The sequence below is a fragment of the Bactrocera latifrons genome, unplaced genomic scaffold (assembly GCF_001853355.1).
Source record: "Bactrocera latifrons isolate USDA-ARS-PBARC rearing strain unplaced genomic scaffold, ASM185335v1 scaffold_206, whole genome shotgun sequence".
In the NCBI taxonomy this organism is placed as follows: Eukaryota; Metazoa; Arthropoda; class Insecta; order Diptera; family Tephritidae; genus Bactrocera; species Bactrocera latifrons.
The window spans coordinates 78820-101449 of NW_017535586.1; the positions used below are offsets into that span (position 1 = coordinate 78820).

Sequence of the window (22630 nt, forward strand, 5' to 3'; positions counted from 1 at the left end):
GTACTCTAATACTTATTTTCTAAAGGTATGTATTACATAACAGCAAATTCTATTCTAGGATTGATCTTCTATTGAACGAGAGCTTTAATAAACTAAAAATGAGACGCTAATAAGCTAACACTTTGACAAATCATATATGTGCATACATATTTATAGAAAACGGTCCAGTTTGGTTGATTGATTGCATATAATATATAATTTTTCATTATTTTCTTCAATATTTTAAAAAGAACACTTTGAAATCTAGGATATCAAAAACAAAATTGTGCGTATTCAATATTGAAATCAAATACAATAATGTCCCGCCTATCAAGAGTGAGTATTGAGTTTGGTATAATTGTGAAATGTAATGTGTTTGTGTTTTAACTATTTTTTTCTACATTACATCAATACTTCACATTTCAATCTTATCAGTATTGGCAGTTAGATATAATGGGTGTAAGAGAAAGCAAAAGGGGTCAGACACACAAAAGCTTTGTATGTCACAAAATTTTTTAGAGAAAAATAAAATAAAGTTTGCTAAAATCAATCTTTACATTACATGCAGAAAACAAAAAGTAATTACTACTGACTTGTCTTCAAGTTTAATACTATTTAATTCACAAATATTTAAAAGTTATAATACTAATTGATGGTATGATTTTTTCGCGTTTTTTAATTGATATTAATTTTGGGATCATGTTTACTAATTAATATCTATATAAATAAAAATAAATCGCCAAAATGTATATACGCTCATAACTTTCATACGACTNTATCTATATAAATAAAAATAAATCGCCAAAATGTATATACGCTCATAACTTTCATACGACTGAGCTAAATTTGATAATTTTTTTTTAATGTAGCCGTTGGGGTTCAAGGGTCGTTTTTACTGCAAGAAAATTTCGAATAATTTCCGGGAAACCCCTAAAAACAGCCCATTTCTTTTTCCCATACAAACGAACGAATGTTTGTTTGTTACGGGGCATCTCGACAGGATAAAATATATGTCTTACTAACTGTCAAATCTATTGCTATTGCCATTGCAAAATCTGTATGTGGGCATTTGTTATCATAACATAATCATTTGCGCAAAGGCGTGGGGTAGGTAGGTTCGAGCTGATGTAGTGCATGTTTTGAGCTCTTGAACTGTTTAAATCTTTTATGGGGAAAATAAAAAAAAAGGATTACGATCGTTTTTTTTTTACAAATGTATTTCTGGGAAAAATAAGAATTCATATTTTTTGACTACTATATAATAATTGTGGCATACATTTTATATACCAATTAAAATAATAAATTTGAAATGAGCAAAGATATTTTGATTTATTCTTGTATAAGTTTTTTAATTTAAGACTTCGGTCATTCCCAACCCAATTTGCATAATTTGCCATAAATTAATTATTAAACTAAATATTAATTTTTGGGAAAAATGTTATTTTGAAAATGTACTTTATTTTCATAATATAATACAGTCGTCTTAATACTCGCTCTACAAAATTTCATATTAAAGAAACGAAAATGCCGTCGGCATATGTGCAAATGGGATATGTTGCCTATTAGAAATTTTCATAGAAATGAAAACTGCGCTGTCAAACTGCTGAAGTGACAGCTTATTGCTTACAATATATGCCAAACTAATTAGTATTCCATATATTGTAAGCAATAAGCAATATGGAGTCTCCACAGGCAATAGGCACGACATACAGTTAGTAAGACATAGATTTTATCCTGTCGAGATGCCCCGTTAGCAACGCTAAGTGAACGGCTGCACCAATCTTTATGAAATTTTCAGAGGTTATTCGTTGTGGATCAGGGAAGGTTTAAAAATAAAAATACCTTATATTTTTCATGAGAAAAAATCGGAAAATTGGATAGTTCCTAAAATGAATCGTTCATTTTGGAAAAATTATTGAAAATTATTCACTAAAAACTTTACATATGTGTTTCACGCAAATCGATCAATTGCAGATTGAAATTTGTTACGAAGCCACGAAAAGGTCGCCCTAATATCGGTCGGCGTTTTTTTTTTTTTTTTTGAGCAACGTATGGCAACAAAAGGCAAGGCAAGGCTAGAAGTACTCCCAGGATGCGATAACATACGTGCCGAATTAAGGATCGCGGTTAATCAACAATCGATCGTCACGATGTCATCGAGCAACTTTTCAAACAACAGTTACGAGGTTTGATCGTGCTGTTGGATGCTAGATGTGCTCTGTTGAGTGGCAAAAAAGAGGTTTGCACGTACACATTCTTCTTTGGATGGTGGTTACAACAGATCAAATTGATGAACTCATTTCTGCGGAAATTCCTGATGCAGAGAAAGATCCAGTATTATTCGTAGTGGTGGAAACCAATATGATTCAAGGACCTTTCGAACATTACAATCCCTTTTCGGTTTGTATGACTGACAATAAATGCACGAAACACTATCCAGCACTCAATTTAGAAGAGTGAATATCAAAGTTAACAACACATGGATCGCACCACATTCGCCATTATTTTCTAATTCACATTCAAAACTCATATCATTGTTGAGTATTGCAGTTTGGTGAAATCGATGAAATAAGTTTGTAAATACGTCACCATGGCGGGTATTGGTCTTGAACGAGATGAAATCAGCAAGTATTCAATGGTCGATACGTGAACTGCAATAAAACGCTTTGTAGGATATTTACTTTTGCAATTCATGAACGTTTTCCGACCGTTGTGCGTCTCGCAGTTAATTTGGAGAATGGCCAAAGAGAATATTTCAACTCAGAGAATAGAGTATAACCAATGAAAACACCGTCAGCAACAAAATTAACATTTACGAGTTTTTTTTTTTTTCAACTTTCGCCAGCGATCTGTTTGCGAGAAGAAATATCTTGACATACATGGAATGCATCGAAGAAATAGTTACACAGGAAGGCAAACCAGTAGATTGATATCCAGGTATGTTCTCATCTAATTCCTTAGGACGAATTTATACAATCTACCCGTAAAAAGACGATGGTTTCTACCTTCGATTAATATTCGCGATTCAACTTAATTTGAGTCATTGCAAACTGTGAATGTTACGGTGTGTGCAAGTTTTGGAGAAGTAAGCTAGCGAACAAAAATAATATTGCCAAAGACATTGTGTTCCTCGCATGATGCGTTAGTATCTGCTATCTTTATCGATAATCCAGTTACATTTCATCGATTAGATGTGAAGTTATTACGTTTTAAGTGTCAGTATGTTTGTGTTCTTATCCCGTTTCAGAGTGCACGAGTGGTTTCAACGTTTTCAAAGCGGTCATGAGGACATAAATGACGATCAACATGTGGACCAATTAAAATCCATGATCACTGGAAATTCCATYRAAACTGTGCGTGAATTCATCAAAAATCAGCCGAAATCATCAATAAAATTCATAGGCATAGGCCAAGATATATTCTAATTCCATTCTAATTTTGCTGCGAATCACATCGTTTTTAAGAAAATTTGTCAATTTTATTTCATTAATATATCACACATTTTGTGGAACCTCAGTGATTTAAATAAAGGTGGAAAGACAGAAATCATTTAATGGGGTATATTGGTGGCAGAGAAAGGGACAGGCTCATTGTATTTATTTTGACATTGCTCAGGTAGACTCGGGAACATAGTTTGAAGCTATTTTATATCACTAAATAGTATAAAACAAAGTAGTTTTCTCTGTCACTACATCCCTTTGTATGCTTAATTCTTTAAAACTTCGTAACGGATATTGATTTTTTTAATAGATAGAGTGATTAAAGAGGAAGATTCATATGTATAATAGCATCCATTAAATAGTGGAGAAATGCTGTTATTTTTGAGGTTTCTAATGTGGCGTCGTAAATAACTACATTTTTCCGCTTTCATTGTAAAAGAGGGGTCCAGCCTACTAGATTTATCAAAATAATGTACAAAATATGGTACACATTGAAAAGGTCTACAGAAAACTTCTCTCTATGTCATTGTTGATTAAATATACATAGATCTTTATATATGTCCTTTTACAGCATATGATTTAAATAAATATTTTCGAAGATATTACAGATTTAAAAATTGCGGGACGTAGCGTTTGCGGCGCTATCGGCTGGCCGGGGTGGTGGGAGCATGTCTATAAATATCACGTCGGAGGGACGTGCCAACCGACTTTTTCGTCGTTCCACGCTTGAGAAGCGGTTCTACATACGCAGTCCACTAGAATGACTGTCGATTGGACTCCAGTGTGGAATGATGGATCCATGTTTCTATTGTCACACACCGACATAAATATTCGGTTCTATTACCATTAAAGAACACTCAAACAGTCCGTAAAATCAGCAATTCATTATTTTTGTTAGATTATGAACATGTAGGGCATCCATTTTGCACATAGCTTTCACCTATTTAGGGCGTCATTAAACTTGGTGCTCATTCGTCTCTTTAGTACTTAACAAATATGTTGTCGGTTGATTTCCCTGGTGCAGAGTCAAATTCAACAGTATTTTCCCCCAAAAAGCAATGCTTTATTAACACACGAAATGATTTATGATCCATTTTTTTGTAAGCTAATACGAGTTACTTTACCAAAATGATATATATCATTAACTAATAGTTATCATATAGAAATCATATAGATTGTCATAGTAGTATTAAATATGTGTCAGCCACAGTAAAGCGTGGACGGGTCCTAGAGTATACGTATAAATAATATTTATTTACTGACATATTCGGTGTTAAACTATTTAGACTAACGAAAATCATTGTAAGTAATATATGAGTGTTGGGTAGAATTGACACGTGTTTGCCAATACTACAAACAATTCCATGCCCTTGACCAATAAAATAATCTACTATCATATGAAGTAAAATCAGACGGATCGAAAATCCTGATGATGGATGGGAGCTAGGTCAAGTTTTCGCCCAATTTTATTTATTTTAGGCACTGTTATGAGTAAAAAATGAGCCGGGGCGTTGTCGTGGCTTTATTTTGGATTTGCTCATTCATCAGCGACCTCTTCCCGGAACGCCCTCTACCTATTCCAGTTGGTGCGCACACGCTCCAAAGTACAGTCGCGGCGGAAGAAAATCAGTCCTATTACTTTCCAGACAAACCCTGTGCTTTCAGTAAAAATCAACTGGAACTGGAACTGGAGTCCACAAATTTGGTATTTAAGCCCCTAGATTTTGTTTCGATTTGGACATTTTTATTAATTGCTTCTTGATTTGGTACGGTACAAGTCTTTTAAATGGCCTCTACATCTGCATAACTTTCATGGGCAAATGCATTTTTCTGAAAAGGAAGAACGCACCTTGTATATAAAGCCTTATATCTTTATTTAGATTAGTTTTAGTCAAGCAATAGTATTTTTTCTGTTTTTGGAAAAACTCAATAAATTTAGAATCTGTTTCATTATAAAAAAGCAAATACAATGGGATAAATTATGGTGGTACGACGAATGAAAAAAAAAATCAAATAAATTTAAATTAAATGTAAAAAAAATTTTAAACATTAATTGAATCGAAAGTGGAGGACCTTGTCCACCAGTTGATTAGTAAATATATTTTCATTATGCTCCAAACGGAAGAGGTAACGTCTGCTAAATTCTTCGATTGTTTCCTTTACAGTGAACAACTTCAGATCCCATTGGAGGACATCGTTTTTCACATAGAAAGGAGAGCCCACTATGGTGCGCAGATCTTTTTTTATTTAGCTTGAATAACTTTTAAATTTGAATTCGTTACACTGCCTTATAAATAAGCAACTTATTCTTAAGACTGAGGAATGATCTTCACCTAATTAGCCAGTATAATGCTTGTGTTTGTTAGGAGCAATTGATCACATAAAGCCACCTGAGAACAATTTTTGTTCTTAAAGGTATATACTACTTGTACGAACTTTTAGGTGTTAATGCCAATGTTCCATTTCCATCTGCAGTTACTGGAAGCAGTATTTTTTTTACCACTGCCAGCAGTGTAGTAGCATCAGCATAGGTTGACGTCATTGTGGAGTCAGAGTTGATCACTGAAATGTCTGCTGTATAAAGAATATAGAAAACTACGACGAGTACACTGCCTTGCTGCGCCACAACACGAACAGGTCTCAAAGGCCCGATTATGCAAGTAATACTTCAGCAGCACATAATAAGGCATTGGTGGTTTTTTATTTAATTTGAATAATAAGCCTAGATGACAGACTTTGTCAAATACTTATCAGACATTAGGGAACACGTCAGATCAGTATTTATTATCAGTAATGAAGTGTTCTCCTCCATTACATTGTTCAATTGTGCCTTACAATTTTCTGAAGTCATACTGATGATTCGCAATAAGCTGCATGCCTTCTAACACCGTGTTTAAGAATTAAAATATCTTCAGCACATTTTCATTGCTATAGGAAATGACAATGACTGACCATTCCGTTAAAAAGCTTGACAATGATGCTGATTACGTTATCGGGCACCGCTTTAAGTGCAAACGCCTTAATTCTGTTATAATCTGGTGACTTTTTGTTTGTTAATGCTTTGATCTCATCCGCAATTCTACGGCAAAATTGCTGAGTGCCGCATTGCTAAATCCATCAGTCAATCATCAATTTGGAGCAAACGTATTTTGGAGATATATGACAAACACCTCGACTTTCTTTGCATTGGTCCTGCGCCAATGGCCTCCGCTGTTTAAAATTGGTGGGCATCTAGATATCTGCTTATTGCTTAGTCTAGTCGAATTCCAAAGATTGTTTTCTAGATCTCTTTGTTTCGCAGCACGCAGAAACGCCTTTAGAAATTTGTTGCTCAATTTACAGGGAACATGCTTCAGCTCCTTAGTGGCATGATTGAGAAGTGTTTTGTAGTTAAGATTTCTACGTTCGTTAAATATTATTACTAACGGAGCAAATGCTCACTTCCGTTCAGGGATAGATGCTTCCTAAACATATTCTTTTATTATTCAATTATGCTGTCAATGAAGCAAAAGTAAAAAAAAATATTTTTGGTGAATCACTATTTCCAAAGCAAATATAGGAAGTTTCGGCACAATTCCGATTTCTTTGGCGCCGCGATCTGATAGGTACCGCAAACGCTTAGTTTAGGAGATAATCGACCTTAAAGTTCAAAAATTCGCAAAATTCGTACATTTCAAGACGCTATTTCACCACATTAAACACACTTCATTCACATTTTTCACTYCAAATTAATTAAATTACACTATAAACTTGTAAATAACTCCATATYTTACACTTTTAGCAGGTTTTTTTACCTAAAAAATCTGCATTTTAAAAATTACATTTTACACTCGCTTTAACCCCTTTTGTTTACCAAAAATTAATCGTGAAAATTTTAAAAAATATAAGTAACTTTTATATTATTTTTGGATATTCCTCCTCTGGAGACGCTCCCCTATCCGGACATACCCCATTTATACGGAAATTCGGTTTTTTAACCCCTCCGCCAAAGTAATCGGAATCGTGCCGTAGTTTCAGGTATTTTAAAAGTCAATTCCATTTTCAATTGATAAAGACAATAATAAACGTCTTTCATTTCATTAGAAAGACAAAAGATCTTTTCTAAGCAACCCTAGTGCTTAGAACGTCCTCTACCGTGCTTAGAACTAAGCACTAAAACTGCCAATCGCAGCGTTATGTTTGTACTTTTTATTAATATATTCGGTAACATCGCTTACAACTTTTGTTGCAATTGTGAATGAAGTCGTTAGTCAGCTGATAAATATAAACATTTAGTAATTTCTGTATTCGTCAATTTCAGGATATTTGTAGTGTTTAATGGATATTTCAGATTTTGAAGTGCGCGAGGTAAACATATATATTTAATTGAACGCTAACATGTAACATCTTTTAGAACTGTTTAGTGCCCCTCTTCGGCAGTATATATTCCAAACTTTATAACGTCCGAAGAAGAGAAACGCATTTTGTCTCAGATTTCGCGAGCTCCAAAACCGAAATGGACTCAACTTCGTAATAGACGCCTCATTAATTATGGAGGAGTACCCCATCCAAATGGAATGATTGCTGAAGAAATTCCCAAATGGTTACAAATCTATATGGAAAAAATAAATAATTTAAGTAAGATAATTCTACATTACATATTTTATTTCAATTGTACTAATTATATTTCTCCGTTGTTATGGAGATTTTTTTCAATCCCAAAAAGCTAACCATGTCCTAGTAAATGAATACTTACCGGGTCAAGGGATTATGCCTCACACAGATGGACCGCTATTTCATCCAATCATAACGACTATCACATGTGGTTCATATACAGTACTTAATTTCATTGAACGAAATGTGACTAGGTCTAATGATAATCAGTGTCGTTTACATAAATATAATAACGATGCTGAATCGTTACAACGGGAAAGCTTAACACGTGAAATTAAATTCAAAATGCTTTTAGAACCTCGTAGCTTATTAATACTTAAGGATGAATTATATAATAATTATTTGCATGGTATAGATGAAGTCAAGCAAGATGTTCTTTGTGATAAAATCTGTAACTACCAGAATTGCGAAAGAGTCCATAAGATGGGAAGTATTTTAAAACGCGGGATTCGTATTTCACTAACGATACGTCATGTACCAAAAACCACAACAATGAAATTAAAGTTTTGTTAAAGTACTTCCGTCATATTCTTTACATCCTCTTCACTATAGAGAAATAATTCACAAAATTGTAAATGCTACATAGATAGCAGTTACTGGAAGGCCGACTGTCGTTACAATTTAATTCATCCTATTGTCACTCGGATTCGTTTCAATACTTTATTAACCTTCTTGCTCATCCTCTATTTTTCCAACTAATAATGCGCATGTTTATATAGAATAAGCCAAAAATATATGCAACACTTTTATTATAATAAAATACAAAAGAGATTTATTTCAAGTTATAACGAAACATTATTTTTTACACACTTTACTCGATCTTGTCTTCCCATCGTAGTTGAAATTCATGTTCGAATATATTTCTGTCATATAGATTAACTGTACTAATGTGAGCTGATATATCCAAACGTAATTCACTCACTGCCAAGTGGAAATTTTGCTTATCGACCACCAACCGGGCGAGAGGTCTACGAAACAGGCTCAATATTTTTTTCAGATGATATTCGACACTAGCACATCGACCAATACAAATCCACAAATCTTCTGGATTTTTTATATTTCCAGGAAAACGTTTACATACATCAAAAGGAGCTTTACCGTCAGTTAAAAGAAATTTGACTTCGGAAACAATTTTATTATTTTGACTGGGGTCGTTAAGGCTCAGTGTTTGGTATTCATGTTTGTCACAAAAATGTATTATATCACTAATACAGCACCAAGGTTGTACTGCCAAATCACTATGTTTTCTATTCCAGTTAATATATCTGCCTTTAAGAGTAGTTAAGGGACTAAAACGACTTTCCAAACTTGTACTGCGGGGTGACAAAATCTCAAAATCCTTCTTAGTTTCTTTGGTTTCAAAACAAGTTGGCGGATTATGATTTTCAATTACGTCGTTCTTCGGTGAGTCAGATAATATAACAAGCTGATTATCAACAGTTAAATTATGTGTCTCCTTGAAAATATCCTTGTTTTGGATCAATACATTTTTACGGTCATCACCCTCTTTATTTTCACGTACTTGTTTCAAAAAATGACGAACTCTCCAAGACATTTTATTCGTAATAATTTTCTTCTACTTGTTTTGTTTTGTATTTTATATATGCACACATATGTGACTATATGCATACTATTGAAACTTATCAATCAAAAAGTAACAGCTCATACTGATATAATTGTGTAATCGCCCCGATACGTTTTTAACTTAAAATTTAAATAATGTTGTGTACGTTGTAACACTACTAAAATATATTTGCCTGATTTTCTTCAATGTATCTTATTTTATTCCTTCGGTTGTATAGACGTATTTGATAATAAATTAATCAATACACAGATGTATGTACATGTCTACAAATATACAAAAATAGATACAATGTGGTGCTTCTTTTTAAATTCAGAGGGAAATGTTAAGTAGTCCACAAAGTTGGGTACAAATAAGATTATATGTATGTATAAACAGCCTACTAATCTAACTAACTTTAACCCAAATTAAATATATGTATTTTATTTTTTCAATATGTTAATTCTGACAGAAATATGTTCGCAATACAAACTCTAAACTAAACTAAAAAATCGAAAAGTTGTGTATTTTTATTGACCCACTGTACGTTGAAGCGTTAGCACAACTTATTTAATATGTATATAGTATGTGTATGTGCATATTGAAATTAAATTGCGAAATAGGTCAGACACCATCTATATATATTTAGATTCCTAAATTTAATTCTAAAAGGTAAGGAACAACCATTTTCAAGAGGAACCGCGATGTCGTTGTTTTACAACAATTTTTTAGTCGAAATCTTGTGTTTATCACTCTTGCGTATGTACATCAAAAAATGTTGAATATGAGTAAAAAAAAGTTTCATTCGTTTAAAGTAACGGATTGCGGAATATCAAACTGGTTTTAAGCGAGTACGGAACAGAAACGCAGAATTACAAGTGAAAGAAAACAATTAATTTAAAAAACAAGAGAAGACAATGAAGGGGTTCAAAGAAGTTTAGATGCTGGCTGATAAGAAGATGTCATACAGATCAAAACTTACGAATATACACACTTATAAAAATATAAAAAACCAAGTGATTTTTTTCATTGAATTGTGGAAAATTACTATCAATGTTACTATGGCTTATGCGAAAAATAGTGATTAATTTGTAGTCATGTTTTTACTAGCACTTTTAGGGTAAGCGGCGGTGAATTCGCATTTTTCGAATTTCGAAATAATAATTATTAATAAGATGTGTATGTATGTTTATTAAAACAAATAATCAACAACTTTATACCCAATCATATAGCAATATAATTTTATTATAATTTATAGTTTTTATATAAATTTTAGAATCAATCAATTATGTAGATATAAACACCTAAAACATTTTTAATGCTTAACTAAAATATGCAACATTGCTTAAGGCATGTCATCCAATGACGGTTTTCTTTAAAACATGTATATATACTTACATGCATATAGTACATACAATCATATTAAAATAATATAAAAATATATTTAAATGCATACTGAATGATAACAAATGTAAAATACTCTATTGCTTTTATATACGTTTCGTTTCATCGAAATCTCTTTTAAAAAATAGTTGCAGATATGATTTAAATATTAATTTTGTTGACTTAGGAAACTTTGTTGTAACTGCAAAAAATCCCTTATTAAATTGATATCTTATTCTTAAGTATTTTTATGATGGCACGAATTAAGTACAACATTTAAATTAATATACAATTTTATAATCGTGTACTGCAGCCTAGTGGACAAAAAATTACTTATACTTTCTTATCTACATATGTATTCAAGACCATTTATAGAGTCGATCAAGATTGTTAAAGCGTTAATATTCTACATACAACTGGTTTGTGAAATAATTATTGAGTTCTGTACATTCAAATTTATATGTACACTTTGGTATATTAGTTTGTCATGATATATAAGAATGCTGCTTAGAAAATAGGAGTTTATGCTTTTTACTAATAACACTTTCATAAAGGAGAACATATCAGAAGGAAACAATTGAATACGAAGAATTAAATAAAAAAAATTGCGTAAATAGTTGTATGAATCCGTATTGTATAAAGTATAGTTTTAATTAGTCATGTTTACTTTAAAATAATAAATATTAAATATAAAGCTAATCATGTACACATGTATGTAAAAAATGCATCACATAAAAGTGCTTTTAAATCGCATATGCATAGACACACCTCAAAGCAAAAGCTTCCTAAACGCAATAAGATGGTGGAACTTCAAAAATAATATTACCCGCTACATGTCGGAAATTTGGATTTTCTACTCCTGGTTCACCCTTTACTGTAATTGCTCGTGATTTTCCACCCAAACGGCAGGCAATTGTAGGGCTAACATCCACACGCAGTTCTCGCTGACAAAGGCTAATAGGGTTTTAAAAAATATCAAGTAAGTACTTCGCAGTACTGTGTATATTAATACTTACTCAATATATTTTTTACATATTACACCCACAAGCTCACCAATATGATCTTCTCTTAACTGAGAGATTTCACTTTTCAGAGCAAAAACTAAATCATTGTTGTCGGAAGAGTGGAAAACAATAAGTTGGTCGCGTCCGGGGCTAATACTGATGGATGTTAACTAGGGAAGAGAATATAATATAATGAAAAGAGTTTTTAAAAAAATATTATTTAACCAATTTCTATCAAATAATTTTCAGAATAAGTAAATTTTAAAAATTATTTACTTTCTTAAAAATCGTTTTACACATTTCTCTATAATATTAATAAGTTTTGATATTAACTTACATCTTTAATGGATAAAGAATGATTCATATTTTTAAATTTATGTTTAGCACCATCCAGTTTGTAGATTGTCGAATCTGTTACAATAAAGGCGCGATCAGCAGTTTTATTATGTTTGTTGTATTTTTTAACGAATGACGAAAATAGTATATTATTAAATGATTGACTGTTCTTTAAGTTTCTAACGTTGGTGTTATAAGCTTGATAACCTGTATTATCCTGCGAGTTGGCTAAATAATCACCAATCCATTTGCGTTGCTGTCCCCAATGAAATCGACGACCTTTTATAGCACCTGCAGCAATTATTTGTAATTGCAATTGCGGCCATTCACTTCGTGGATATTTACGAAGGATCATAAAAGCCCTCCAATAGTTAAAAATGCGTTGGAGTTGAGGTTCTGCATTTCTTCCAGCTAACGGAGGTTGTGGCCATTGGATACTCCGACCATAGTCTCTAAAATTTTTGGCTTTACGAAAGCGTTGAGCTAGGTCTTGTACGTAAAATCGTAATTTGTATGTTTTGTATGCACGCATTATAGTAAGTGCAGCCTTCATTTTCTTGTAATTTCGACGTGCAATCCACCCGCGCACTTGCTTTTGTAACAAAGTAACAATATGCGGAATCATTTCATTTCGCTGCTGCTCAAGAGCGAATAATGTTTTAGGTGAGCGTATGAAGACTTTTGTATGTCCATATTTTACGTCGCTTCCGAAACCTTTTTCCTCAAGCAAAACTCTCACACCATCACGGTCGGTACCGGCGCGGAAATTCGGCCATGTATACTGAGAAATCATTTTGTAGCGCAATAAGAACTTATCGTACCGTTGACGATGCACAAAACCAGCTCGTCGAACTCGCACATTCTCTAGCAATCCTAAATAGCGAACTTGGTGCTGTACACGTTCGTCGTCGAACACGGTGGGGCTCTTTATGTCATTAGGTTTAATACAACGAACGTAAAATGGTTCTTTTTTCAAAAGAGTTTTCACAAGATCTATTATGGATCGTTGGAAAAGTGTCCCAGCTGTTAGGGGTCGTTTCGTTGTTTTTTTTATATCTTGGGCCCCTTCGGGCCACATTCCGCTCAAGTTAACATTTTTGGAGTGATGCAATAGTCGCTTGAAATCCTGATACAATGTATCTTTGTTCTTTTCGATGAATCCATTGATATTATAAATGACATCACCCGCATAGTGTGTTATTCGAAAGTCCTCCCGATGTTTGAGTTCTTTATCCATTGGTTTTAATTGTCGACTGCTGAAATGAGGATTGGTGCTAAGATTTTTATCCATTGCACCTAGCAGTGTTTCGTCGTTGATTTTACCCACTGAGAGACAAGCTTCATCCATTATAGCTATCATACCTTTATGTGGTTGTTCAATGAGCTCGCATATTATCTGAGTTAAAAGATATCTTTACTATAATTAATGTTATAATAATTTTTCTTTAAAGGAGAAATGCTGAACCACTTTGTAGAGCTATATTACTGTAAATTTCGAAAAAAATTTACTAGATATAATAGCCACTGAGAAAAGAATTATTTTTTGTAAAATAGGGTTCAACGTTGTTCAGTTATCGTCATACTCCGACGACTGCACGACTTTCTTGGACAAAAAAGTACTAATATTATTGGTAACATAATCTAGTCTAACGAAAGCAAAGGTCACAAAATTTGCTTTACGTGCGCAGTTCAGGTAGTGAGAGGTTCCAGGATAATTGTGTAGTAAAGAAAAATATTCTCAAAAATAAATTATTTGGGGCTGCTTTTTCTAACTTATTTTGGTACTGTTAAGTATCCACAATTGAAGAACATTATACTTATACGGATCGCTTATGACAAGCCATCGTGCAAAAACGGCTAAGTTTAGATTGGAAACAAATCTTGTATAAAACATCCATACAATATTGGTATATATAATCTTATTCGACTTTTTATTTTAATTTGGCCAACACATTGAACGATCTAAAGATTTTACGCCTGGAACTGGATTGGCCTGGAAACTCATTGATAAAGATTTTAGAACTTGTTTGGCAGGTCCCGTTTTTCTACATTTGGGGAGGAAAATGATTTAGTCGCTTTTAACTAACTTCATTTTGTTTACTTTAAATAATTAATTTCTTGAAATGTACATTTGGGTTAATTTTTTTTAACTAATTGGCTATTCTTTATAAAAACTATTTTAGGGAAAAATTTATTTATCAACTAAACACGTGGATATTACTCATATATACAGGTATATACATTTTTATAAATAGAAAACTGAGGTAAGAAAATCACTCTTTAATTGTCTTACCTTGTTATTAAAGTATTCAATATTCGTCCATTCTATACCTTCTCTTTGGTATTCCTCCTGCTCCTGTTTAAGAACCAGCTCTGTTGAATACACAAATTTAATTAAAAGAAAATTAAAATAATTGGTATGGTAAGTCTGAATTCTTTAAACCAACCAATAAACAATTGTTGTAATTTTTCATTACAATAATTTATACAAAACTGCTCAAAACTATTGTTGTCAAAAATTTCGAATCCGTAAATGTCTAAAACGCCAATAACTGATTTAAAACGTGCTTGAGTTTTCGAGCCGCGATAGAGGATTGCACGATTTATACGGGAAATAATCCAAGAGAATAAACGGTCGTATATTGCTTTAGCCAAAGCATCCTTTCCATATTCAGCTTGCGTGGCATCATGTTCCTTTTGCATAACATTACCACCAGCAGCAATAATGCGTGTTGTCAACGAATTGGAAAGCTCATTTTCTGTTACTTGCAATAACTTGGATGCAAATTGTAAATGCGATTTGTTGCTTATAACTAGATCATCTTCAATTGCTGGAAATAAATCCATGGCAAAAAATGTTAACGTTTTTAAATCTTTCATTTAAAAATTTCTCATCAGTTCATACATTGAAACTCAATATTTCCCAAATGTATAATAGCTGCCAAAATCTGCCATATAGTATGCACTTCTTCAGTAGAAAAACCCAGTATTTTAAAAGCATTGTTTGTGCTTTTATAATCTACTTTTTCAGAAAGTATGTCCATACTGCCTTGATTCATATAATGATATCTGCTAGGATCTTTTAATAAATTATATTGTTGCAATTCGCTATCGCTTGCACCACGTAAGAGCTATGAAGAAGTAATAAATTAATTACTCGATTCATTCCGCTACAGAATTTTTACCTGATAGAAACTATGAAAATTTCGTTCTCCCGGTTGTTGTTGCACCACCCGAGACTTTTCTAGCAAATAATTAGTGATTATGCCCCCCACAGGGTCTCCTTTATGGTCGAATTCAATATCCATATATTTTCCAAATCGGCTGGAATTATCATTCCGATTTGTTTTTGCATTTCCAAATGTTTCAAGGATTGAATTACTTTGCAATATCACATTCTTCACTCTAAAAAATTAATAAGTATGAACAGAATATTACCAAGAAAACATATTAGCTGACGATTTATCAATGAATAAAAAGTACTTGCCTTTCAACTTCGTTTTGTCCATGTATGTTAGTAACGGCAGCAATATATTTCATAATAATTTTTGACGCTTCAGTTTTACCTGCACCAGATTCTCCGGATATGAGGATACATGTATCTTGATGCCGTTGCTTTAAAATCCTATATGCAGCGTCAGCGACAGCATAAAGATGGGGAGGATTCTCGAATAACTCCCGACCTTTATATATATTTATTACATCAGGGCCATATATGTTCATTTGCCGATATGGGTTCATGGATACACAGACTTCACCGATGTAGGTATATATATGACCATTTTGAAACCTGTGACAGCAAACAATTTATTTTATGAAAGGTATGATATTTTAAATAAATTTTATGGTACAACTACTAACAAAAATACCAATAATACCCATTGCAAAGAAACAAGGAAATATTAAAAAAATAATATAATGTTAATCTACATTAGAGATAACTGTTCTAGCCATCATAACCGCTGGAAATTAATCGTTGAAATACAAAAATGACGCTAGAAGAGGCATAAAACGCATTGTTCGAAGTGATGACTTTCTCCGTAGAGGCTATTGCCTTACCTATTTTCTTCTTTAAATAATTTCGAGTTTCTTTGCCAATATTTTCAAAATTTTAACCACCAGGTTAGCCATGTTTCAATAACCTTAGCTGTAGGTTACCTACTTTTCAATATGGTCATAACAATCGACACATTCCTAAAAGATATACTTTGTGATAATTTTTATAGATATATATATATATATATATATATATATGCATATCTAGATATTGTGTCAGCCAGCTAGATTACCTTTATTTTACGAATATCCGAAATCATATTATTAATTGCTGAAATAAAACTTAGCCAAAGCCAAAGTATCGAAAATATTTTATAGACATATTCAATAAATGGTATAAATATAACAAAAAAGTCTTGCAATGTAATTTAACCAGTATCAAAATAAATATACATTGTTGATGACTAAGCTGTGCAATAACTATACAACACTTGTAAGAATCACTCCTAAGCATTTTCTTTATCATTCTCTTTCTTTATTTCATTCTCTCAGTAAGTAATATATAAATTCAACGTGGTGACGTAATTTGCAATTTGTGAGTAATCAAACACAACTAGTAATTACTAATGCAATGACTGTAAAAAATCCACACATTACTGGAACTAAAGTCAACATATGCTAAATTTTAAGTGCTAAAATAGAACAGAGTAAAGGAAAAAAAATGAAGTAAGTATTAATGGATATACACACATATTTCAATTTTATTTTATTCAATGAATAATTGTAAATACACAAAGTGTGTATTTTCTATTGATATTTATGTTTATTAAAAATCAGAATTTTTACATTATTAACTGGATATTTCATAGATTACACGATATCAACACATAAAACATTCCCAATTAGGTATATATTTTTTACATTTAAGTTGTATTTATGTCAACCCTTAATACGAGTATGGTTTGATGCATACCCATGCTGAAATATAAATTTAGTTGCTAGAAATGAATTGTGCAAAACTCTATAAAAACTCGTAATGAATGTATGACTGACTTATACGTATAATAATTAAAGAGATAAGGAAAATTATAAGGCATCAATTCAATATGACTTCATATTATAATGTATGTGAGCTACATATGTGTGGTTTATTGAATTTTATCAAGCACATAGTATGTAAATATGATATATATGAGTTCAAAATTTCAAGCTAAAATATGACTTGAGTATGTTCTTTTAAGAAGATATTAAACTATTAATTCATAAAACATAATAATTTTCATAATTGCAGTAAATTTATAGATTGAAACTGTTAATGATTTAAGTAATTAGTTAAAACTTTGAATCATTATGGAAATGAAAGATTTGAATTTAAATCCTAAACAATATAAGTAATACCTCTTTCAGTGCCTAAGTATTATTATGCCTTGCACGCACTAATTGACCCAATATGGAACGATTTTTATAAAAATTACGATTGAAGTAGCTTTGTTCAGCATGTTTCACCACTCTTGGTTTTAGTTACGCCGTTGATTATGCATACATATGTATGTATAGTAAATTCGCTGACATAATTGACTAAAATGAAGAGGGGCGTTTACTAAATGCTGTTAAGTTTTGTACAGGTGGAACACGAATTATCATATGAAGTCTATACAAGAATATAGAAGCTCGTGATTTTTTTCACAAAAACCGTTAAACTATACATTAAATATGTAGCTAAAGTACAAAAAGACATTTGATTTGATGATATAGATATGATATGATATAGATAGAAATTCAACAACAGTCTTAAGCTTTGACTAACAACTTCATATCTTATTTAAATCATAAATGTCCTCAAGGGAAGCAATAGTCATGTACTTTAACAGAACTTATATTTTTAATTTTGAAAATGATGATGTTGATCTGCAAGATGTCACGATTTATTATTGAATTCTGAACTAAAAGTTCAAACATTATTAAACGACATATTTCAATCAGTTCGATTTGAACTTGATGACATACTTGTAAGTTAGCTTTACATTGAAGTAGTACCATACATATCGAAAACCCCATATATCATATCATACTGTTTGTGGCCAAGTTAATAAGCAAAATACATATTTACATGACTTAAATTACTGTTTCGACTAAGTGAAAAGTTTAGTGTCTACACAAAGTAACTTATACGAATATGTATTTAGCATATACATACATATGTACATATGAGGCAGCGCAATTTGTTGAATACAATTGTTCTAGAATAATCCAACGATTCTACAGGTGATTTACAATTGACCTTTATTTATATGGCAGAACGCTCGTGCGATTAGATAATTTAAAAGTTTTTTCGATAATGTTTGTAATCGTCGATCTCTTATGTAAGAGCATTAATAATGTACATTGTACATACACTCGGCGCAAAAAGAACTAACGCAGTCGAAAATTTCCTAATATTTCCATTTTGAACTGCCACTATTTGCTCAAAATTCACTATTTGCCTTATTTGGCTATTTGGTCATGTGACTACATTATTTTGCATTTATTTTTAAAACCGTTAGCATCCACACGTGTTTATTACAGAAATTATTATTGAATAAGTTGTGAAAACAAGTAATGTTGGACATGATGGTTACCCGGATTTCATTTCATCTCGTCGTCCTCATCATTTGTACACATATACAGTAATGTGCAATAAAATAAAGCCACTCAATCGCCGGCGATGTTACTTCATTTAAAATATTTTATAATATTCTATGAACTAAGTGTAATTCAATAAATATGTATATCGTCTATGAATTTTGTACATTTACATATATCTGAATTCAATTATTTGATTAAGTTTTAAACAAACCCTGAGCAAAGGGTTTTAATTTTACACATTTGATGTAAAGTTTGATGTTTCAAGTAAAATAGGTATAAAAATCAGAAGAGCATGGCAGTCCGGAACAAAGAAAAAGTAGAGAAAGCAATAAATTCCAAACAAAAAACAGAAAAAGGTGGGGAAAATATTAAATCAGTGCGGTGAGGTTAAAAAGATCCATTTGTGAGATTTTCTTTTCTTAAGGACCAGTACTGTTTAAATGTGGATCCTTCAACCATTATTAAATTATTGATTAGAAAAATAAAAATTGAAAGCTGAAGTACTGACCACAGTCAATGAAAAAAACGATTAAAATTTAAGGAATATACTTATTCCAAAGAGTATTCCAGTCATCATAGCACTTGAGAAAACCATCCGTCGTGATGGCCATCACATCCTTCTATGATTCTTTTATATCCTTAATTGAGTCAAAACGTTATCCTCGGAGTGGTTATGTGAATTTGCTGAATAGCCATAAGTTACACGAAGGTAAATCAGGCGAATGCGGTGGTTGCGGCACGATATTAGTTGAAAATGTGGGAAATGATAACGAATAGCCAATGCAGTATGAGATGGTGCATTATCGCATTTCTTTTTTCAATAAATTCGACATAGTAAAAATTAGAAACTCACAAAACGACGTGTATACTTATGAATTTTTTGACGTAAAATTTAGGATAGATGTCACCAACAGTACTACCACTTACAACAAAAAATACTGATTCGAAAAACACACGAAGTATAAATTGGATCACATTATTATATATCTGTTAAACCAGTTAAGCTACAACAACCAAATTTGCTGGGTACAAATCTTATGAGAACTTCTACCGAGTGTGTGAAAATGGATGAAATCGGAGGATAGTCCCCCTCACTCCCCATATAACGGTACTGTTAAATTTCACTACCGAGATAGCATGAGAAGGCTTTGTGAGAGCCGGCGTGAATATCTCGGAATCCGTCTAACCGATTTCGAAAAAAAAATTTAGTTCGTGCCATTCTTTTCATATTTGTATATCACATTGTGAAAATGAGCTAAATCGGAAATTAACTACGCCTACTTCGCGTAGAGCAAAATTTTAAATTCCACTTCATTCTTTTAGTTTCCAGTACAAAAATCAAGAGACAAAAATTATATAACGGGATTAAACTTTGCACGAATAATGACGTTATGATCAAAAATTGTTCAAATCCAACATAAATATAATGCCTTTAGTGTATGCGACCTTATGACCAAAAATTATTCAAATCCAACATAAACTCTTCAGGCCCCTAGGTACCAAATTTTATTTGGTATTTGGACCCCAGTACCTATAGTTTACTTTTGTTCGATAATATCCGTCAATGTCTGAGATATATTTAGGGATAGTACTATTCCGTCTGTAAGTCAAAAATGGGTTGAATCGGACAAGTACTTCCCTTAGTCCCCATATACCTAATATAGTATAAAGATAATCGAACTTCCGTGTCACTTCGTGCCGCATATATCGGCCAATATGTGAGTTATCTCAATGAAAACTTCTGAACATATTTTACTCATAACAATGTATCTTTGTGCCTCAAATAGATAAATTTGAGCGAAAACTTGACTCCCCCGATACAACTAATATCAGCACTTTTGAACATCCGGCTGACTTTACTTATATGATTGGTTTTTAGTATGTGTTATCTTAATAGTATTGGTATTGGGAATAACAGACAAAATCTGGACGATACTACTCCAAATCTAAATTTATAATAATATGTTTTATGTAATATGTTTTTGTTTTTAAATTCTCTATAACAGTTGCAAGTTTTCCATATTTCATGTTATTTATATTATTAATTAATTTAATTAATATTATTCGGATTGTATTAATACATATGTACTAAAAAAAATTTAATTATTTTAAGCCAAGAAAGTTGTAAAAGATAAGGCTGCTGAATTCCTAAAAAACACGGGTCTAAATACTCGGAAATTCTCACTCACCTTGACTTCATACCGGACCACTTGGATCATGGAGTCGCTAAACCGAACTCTGGCGGCTCCTTTCTACCCATATACCGGAAAGAGTTCTGGGTGGTAAGAAGTCGTTCGACGAGAGCGAGCTTCTTCACGGAGGGAGGGAAGGTTGGTGGAAGGATCTACTCACTCTTACTCTCTTACTCTGGCTCCAGCTCAAGACTCCAGTTTTAGACTTCCTGACTATTGCAGTGTCTTCCATGTCGAGGATGCAGCCATTAAGGTAACAGTAGATTTACTGCTCCGAAGTGCAGCCTCCTCCTCCACGCAGTAAGGTGGGAGTCCTACCAAATGCCATCTGAAAAAGCTGTATGGAAGAAGATGAGGTGGAGCATACTCCTTGTTTGGGAGGTCAAAACTTAAACATTGGAAGCGTATATCTTCAAACATGCCTTCGAACTGGCGGGAAGCGAAATTAAACGCCTGTACAAATTTCTATTGGCTGCTAACTGTTTTGCTAATTTATAGTTCGAACACAGGAGTTCTTCTTTTCTATGGCCTCACAAAGGACCACCACTTGCGGTGGTTATTCTCTTTTTCTTTGTCGTTTCTGTGGACAACCGCACCTCGTTAACTTTAACAAAGCTAACTGGGTCGGCTTCACAGAACGCACTGAGAGCACCTTCAACGCTCTACCCATTCTTACCGACGTATGCGTTGGCGAACGTCAATTCCGCAAGGTGATCGCAGCAGCTACCGCTCGCTTCATACCAGCTGGACGAATAGCGGAAATCCGCCCCAACTTTCCAGCTGAAGCAGGCGTTTTAGCTAATGAACGCGACACCTTACGCCATGCCGATCCCGGGGATCCCCGAATAAGGAATCTCAACTTGGTTGTTAAACCAGCATAAGCGGACGAAATGGATAGAGCACCTGAAGTCCTGCAACCTCTCCACCGGTGTGAGTAAGCTTTGGGCTACTGTCAAAGTTTTGTCTAACCCGAAAAGTCACGACGTCCGAGTTGAAGTTCAATTCAATTGTCATGCCTCTTCGGACCCGAAGAAGTGCGCGAGCTATTTTAGCCGGCAGTTTACACTGCACCCTTCAGTAGACAAAGCCAACTATGTGTTAACCGACGGCTGCGCAAAATGCCAAACGACGGCGGTTGCTTACTTTCACCAATGAGGAGGTTCAGGGTGTCATCAACAAAGCAAAATCTTCCAAATAGTAAGATATCTCACCAAGGTCCTCAACCTGTCGCTCACCATTCTTCAAATACCCGATGTGTGGAAAGTCGGAAGAATGGTCCCACTACTGAAACCTGGGAAACCCGCCAACAAAGGGGAATCTTATCCTCCGATAACTCTCCTCTCCCCAGTAGTGAAGACACTTGAAGCCTTGTTACTCCCTACCTCCACTCACCACCTGAGCCTAGTCAGCAACCAGCATGGATTTCGTAAATTGCACAGTACCACCACAGCACTTAGCGTC

The 22630-nt window shown here is 33.2% G+C and overlaps 3 protein-coding genes across 8 annotated transcripts in view; 1 reads left to right on the plus strand and 2 right to left on the minus strand.

Annotated features, from left to right (window-relative positions):
- The first annotated feature begins 7616 nt into the window (after positions 1–7616).
- Positions 7617–8865, plus strand: LOC108968227 (alpha-ketoglutarate-dependent dioxygenase alkB homolog 6). Of its 2 annotated transcripts, none has more exons than XM_018932119.1 (3): positions 7617–7766; positions 7823–8036; positions 8125–8865. In XM_018932119.1, exons 1-3 carry the CDS (start codon positions 7737–7739, stop codon positions 8583–8585), a joined length of 705 nt encoding a protein of 234 aa, XP_018787664.1. In that variant the 5' UTR covers positions 7617–7736; the 3' UTR covers positions 8586–8865. The 2 variants fall into 2 exon arrangements, with proteins under 2 accessions (XP_018787664.1, XP_018787663.1); XM_018932118.1 differs by having other exon boundaries at positions 7619–7766; positions 8104–8865.
- Positions 8866–10847, minus strand: LOC108968226. The gene has a single exon (XM_018932117.1). It carries the CDS (start codon positions 9625–9627, stop codon positions 8884–8886), a length of 744 nt encoding a protein of 247 aa, XP_018787662.1. The 5' UTR covers positions 9628–10847; the 3' UTR covers positions 8866–8883.
- Positions 10848–11367: 520 nt separating this feature from the next.
- LOC108968228 (myosin-IA) overlaps positions 11368–22630 on the minus strand; it is a 17701-nt gene continuing 6438 nt past the window's right edge. For 3 of the 5 annotated variants that reach the window (XM_018932123.1, XM_018932122.1, XM_018932121.1), the window contains exons 3-10: positions 15844–16146; positions 15542–15761; positions 15262–15487; positions 14804–15187; positions 14650–14729; positions 12358–13752; positions 12033–12190; positions 11368–11970 (exon numbers count right to left, since the gene is read on the minus strand). In XM_018932123.1, coding sequence (XP_018787668.1) covers positions 11802–11970; positions 12033–12190; positions 12358–13752; positions 14650–14729; positions 14804–15187; positions 15262–15487; positions 15542–15761; positions 15844–16146 — 2935 coding nt within the window. In that variant the 3' untranslated portion in view covers positions 11368–11801. Of the gene's footprint in view, positions 11971–12032; positions 12191–12357; positions 13753–14649; positions 14730–14803; positions 15188–15261; positions 15488–15541; positions 15762–15843; positions 16147–16645; positions 16665–18549; positions 18924–22630 lie in introns of those variants that run through there. The other 2 variants (XM_018932124.1, XM_018932125.1) reach the window with 2 other exon arrangements.

Bases quoted from the DNA above. Each gene is read 5' to 3' on its own strand.
- LOC108968227 (XM_018932118.1), top strand. From the start codon at position 7,737: ATGGATATTTCAGATTTTGAAGTGCGCGAG. The intron at 7,767-7,822 runs GTAAACATATAT...AGAACTGTTTAG, and splicing joins CAGATTTTGAAGTGCGCGAG to TGCCCCTCTTCGGCAGTATA. The intron at 8,037-8,103 runs GTAAGATAATTC...GTTGTTATGGAG, and splicing joins GGAAAAAATAAATAATTTAA to ATTTTTTTCAATCCCAAAAA.
- LOC108968226 (XM_018932117.1), bottom strand. From the start codon at position 9,627: ATGTCTTGGAGAGTTCGTCATTTTTTGAAACAAGTACGTGAAAATAAA.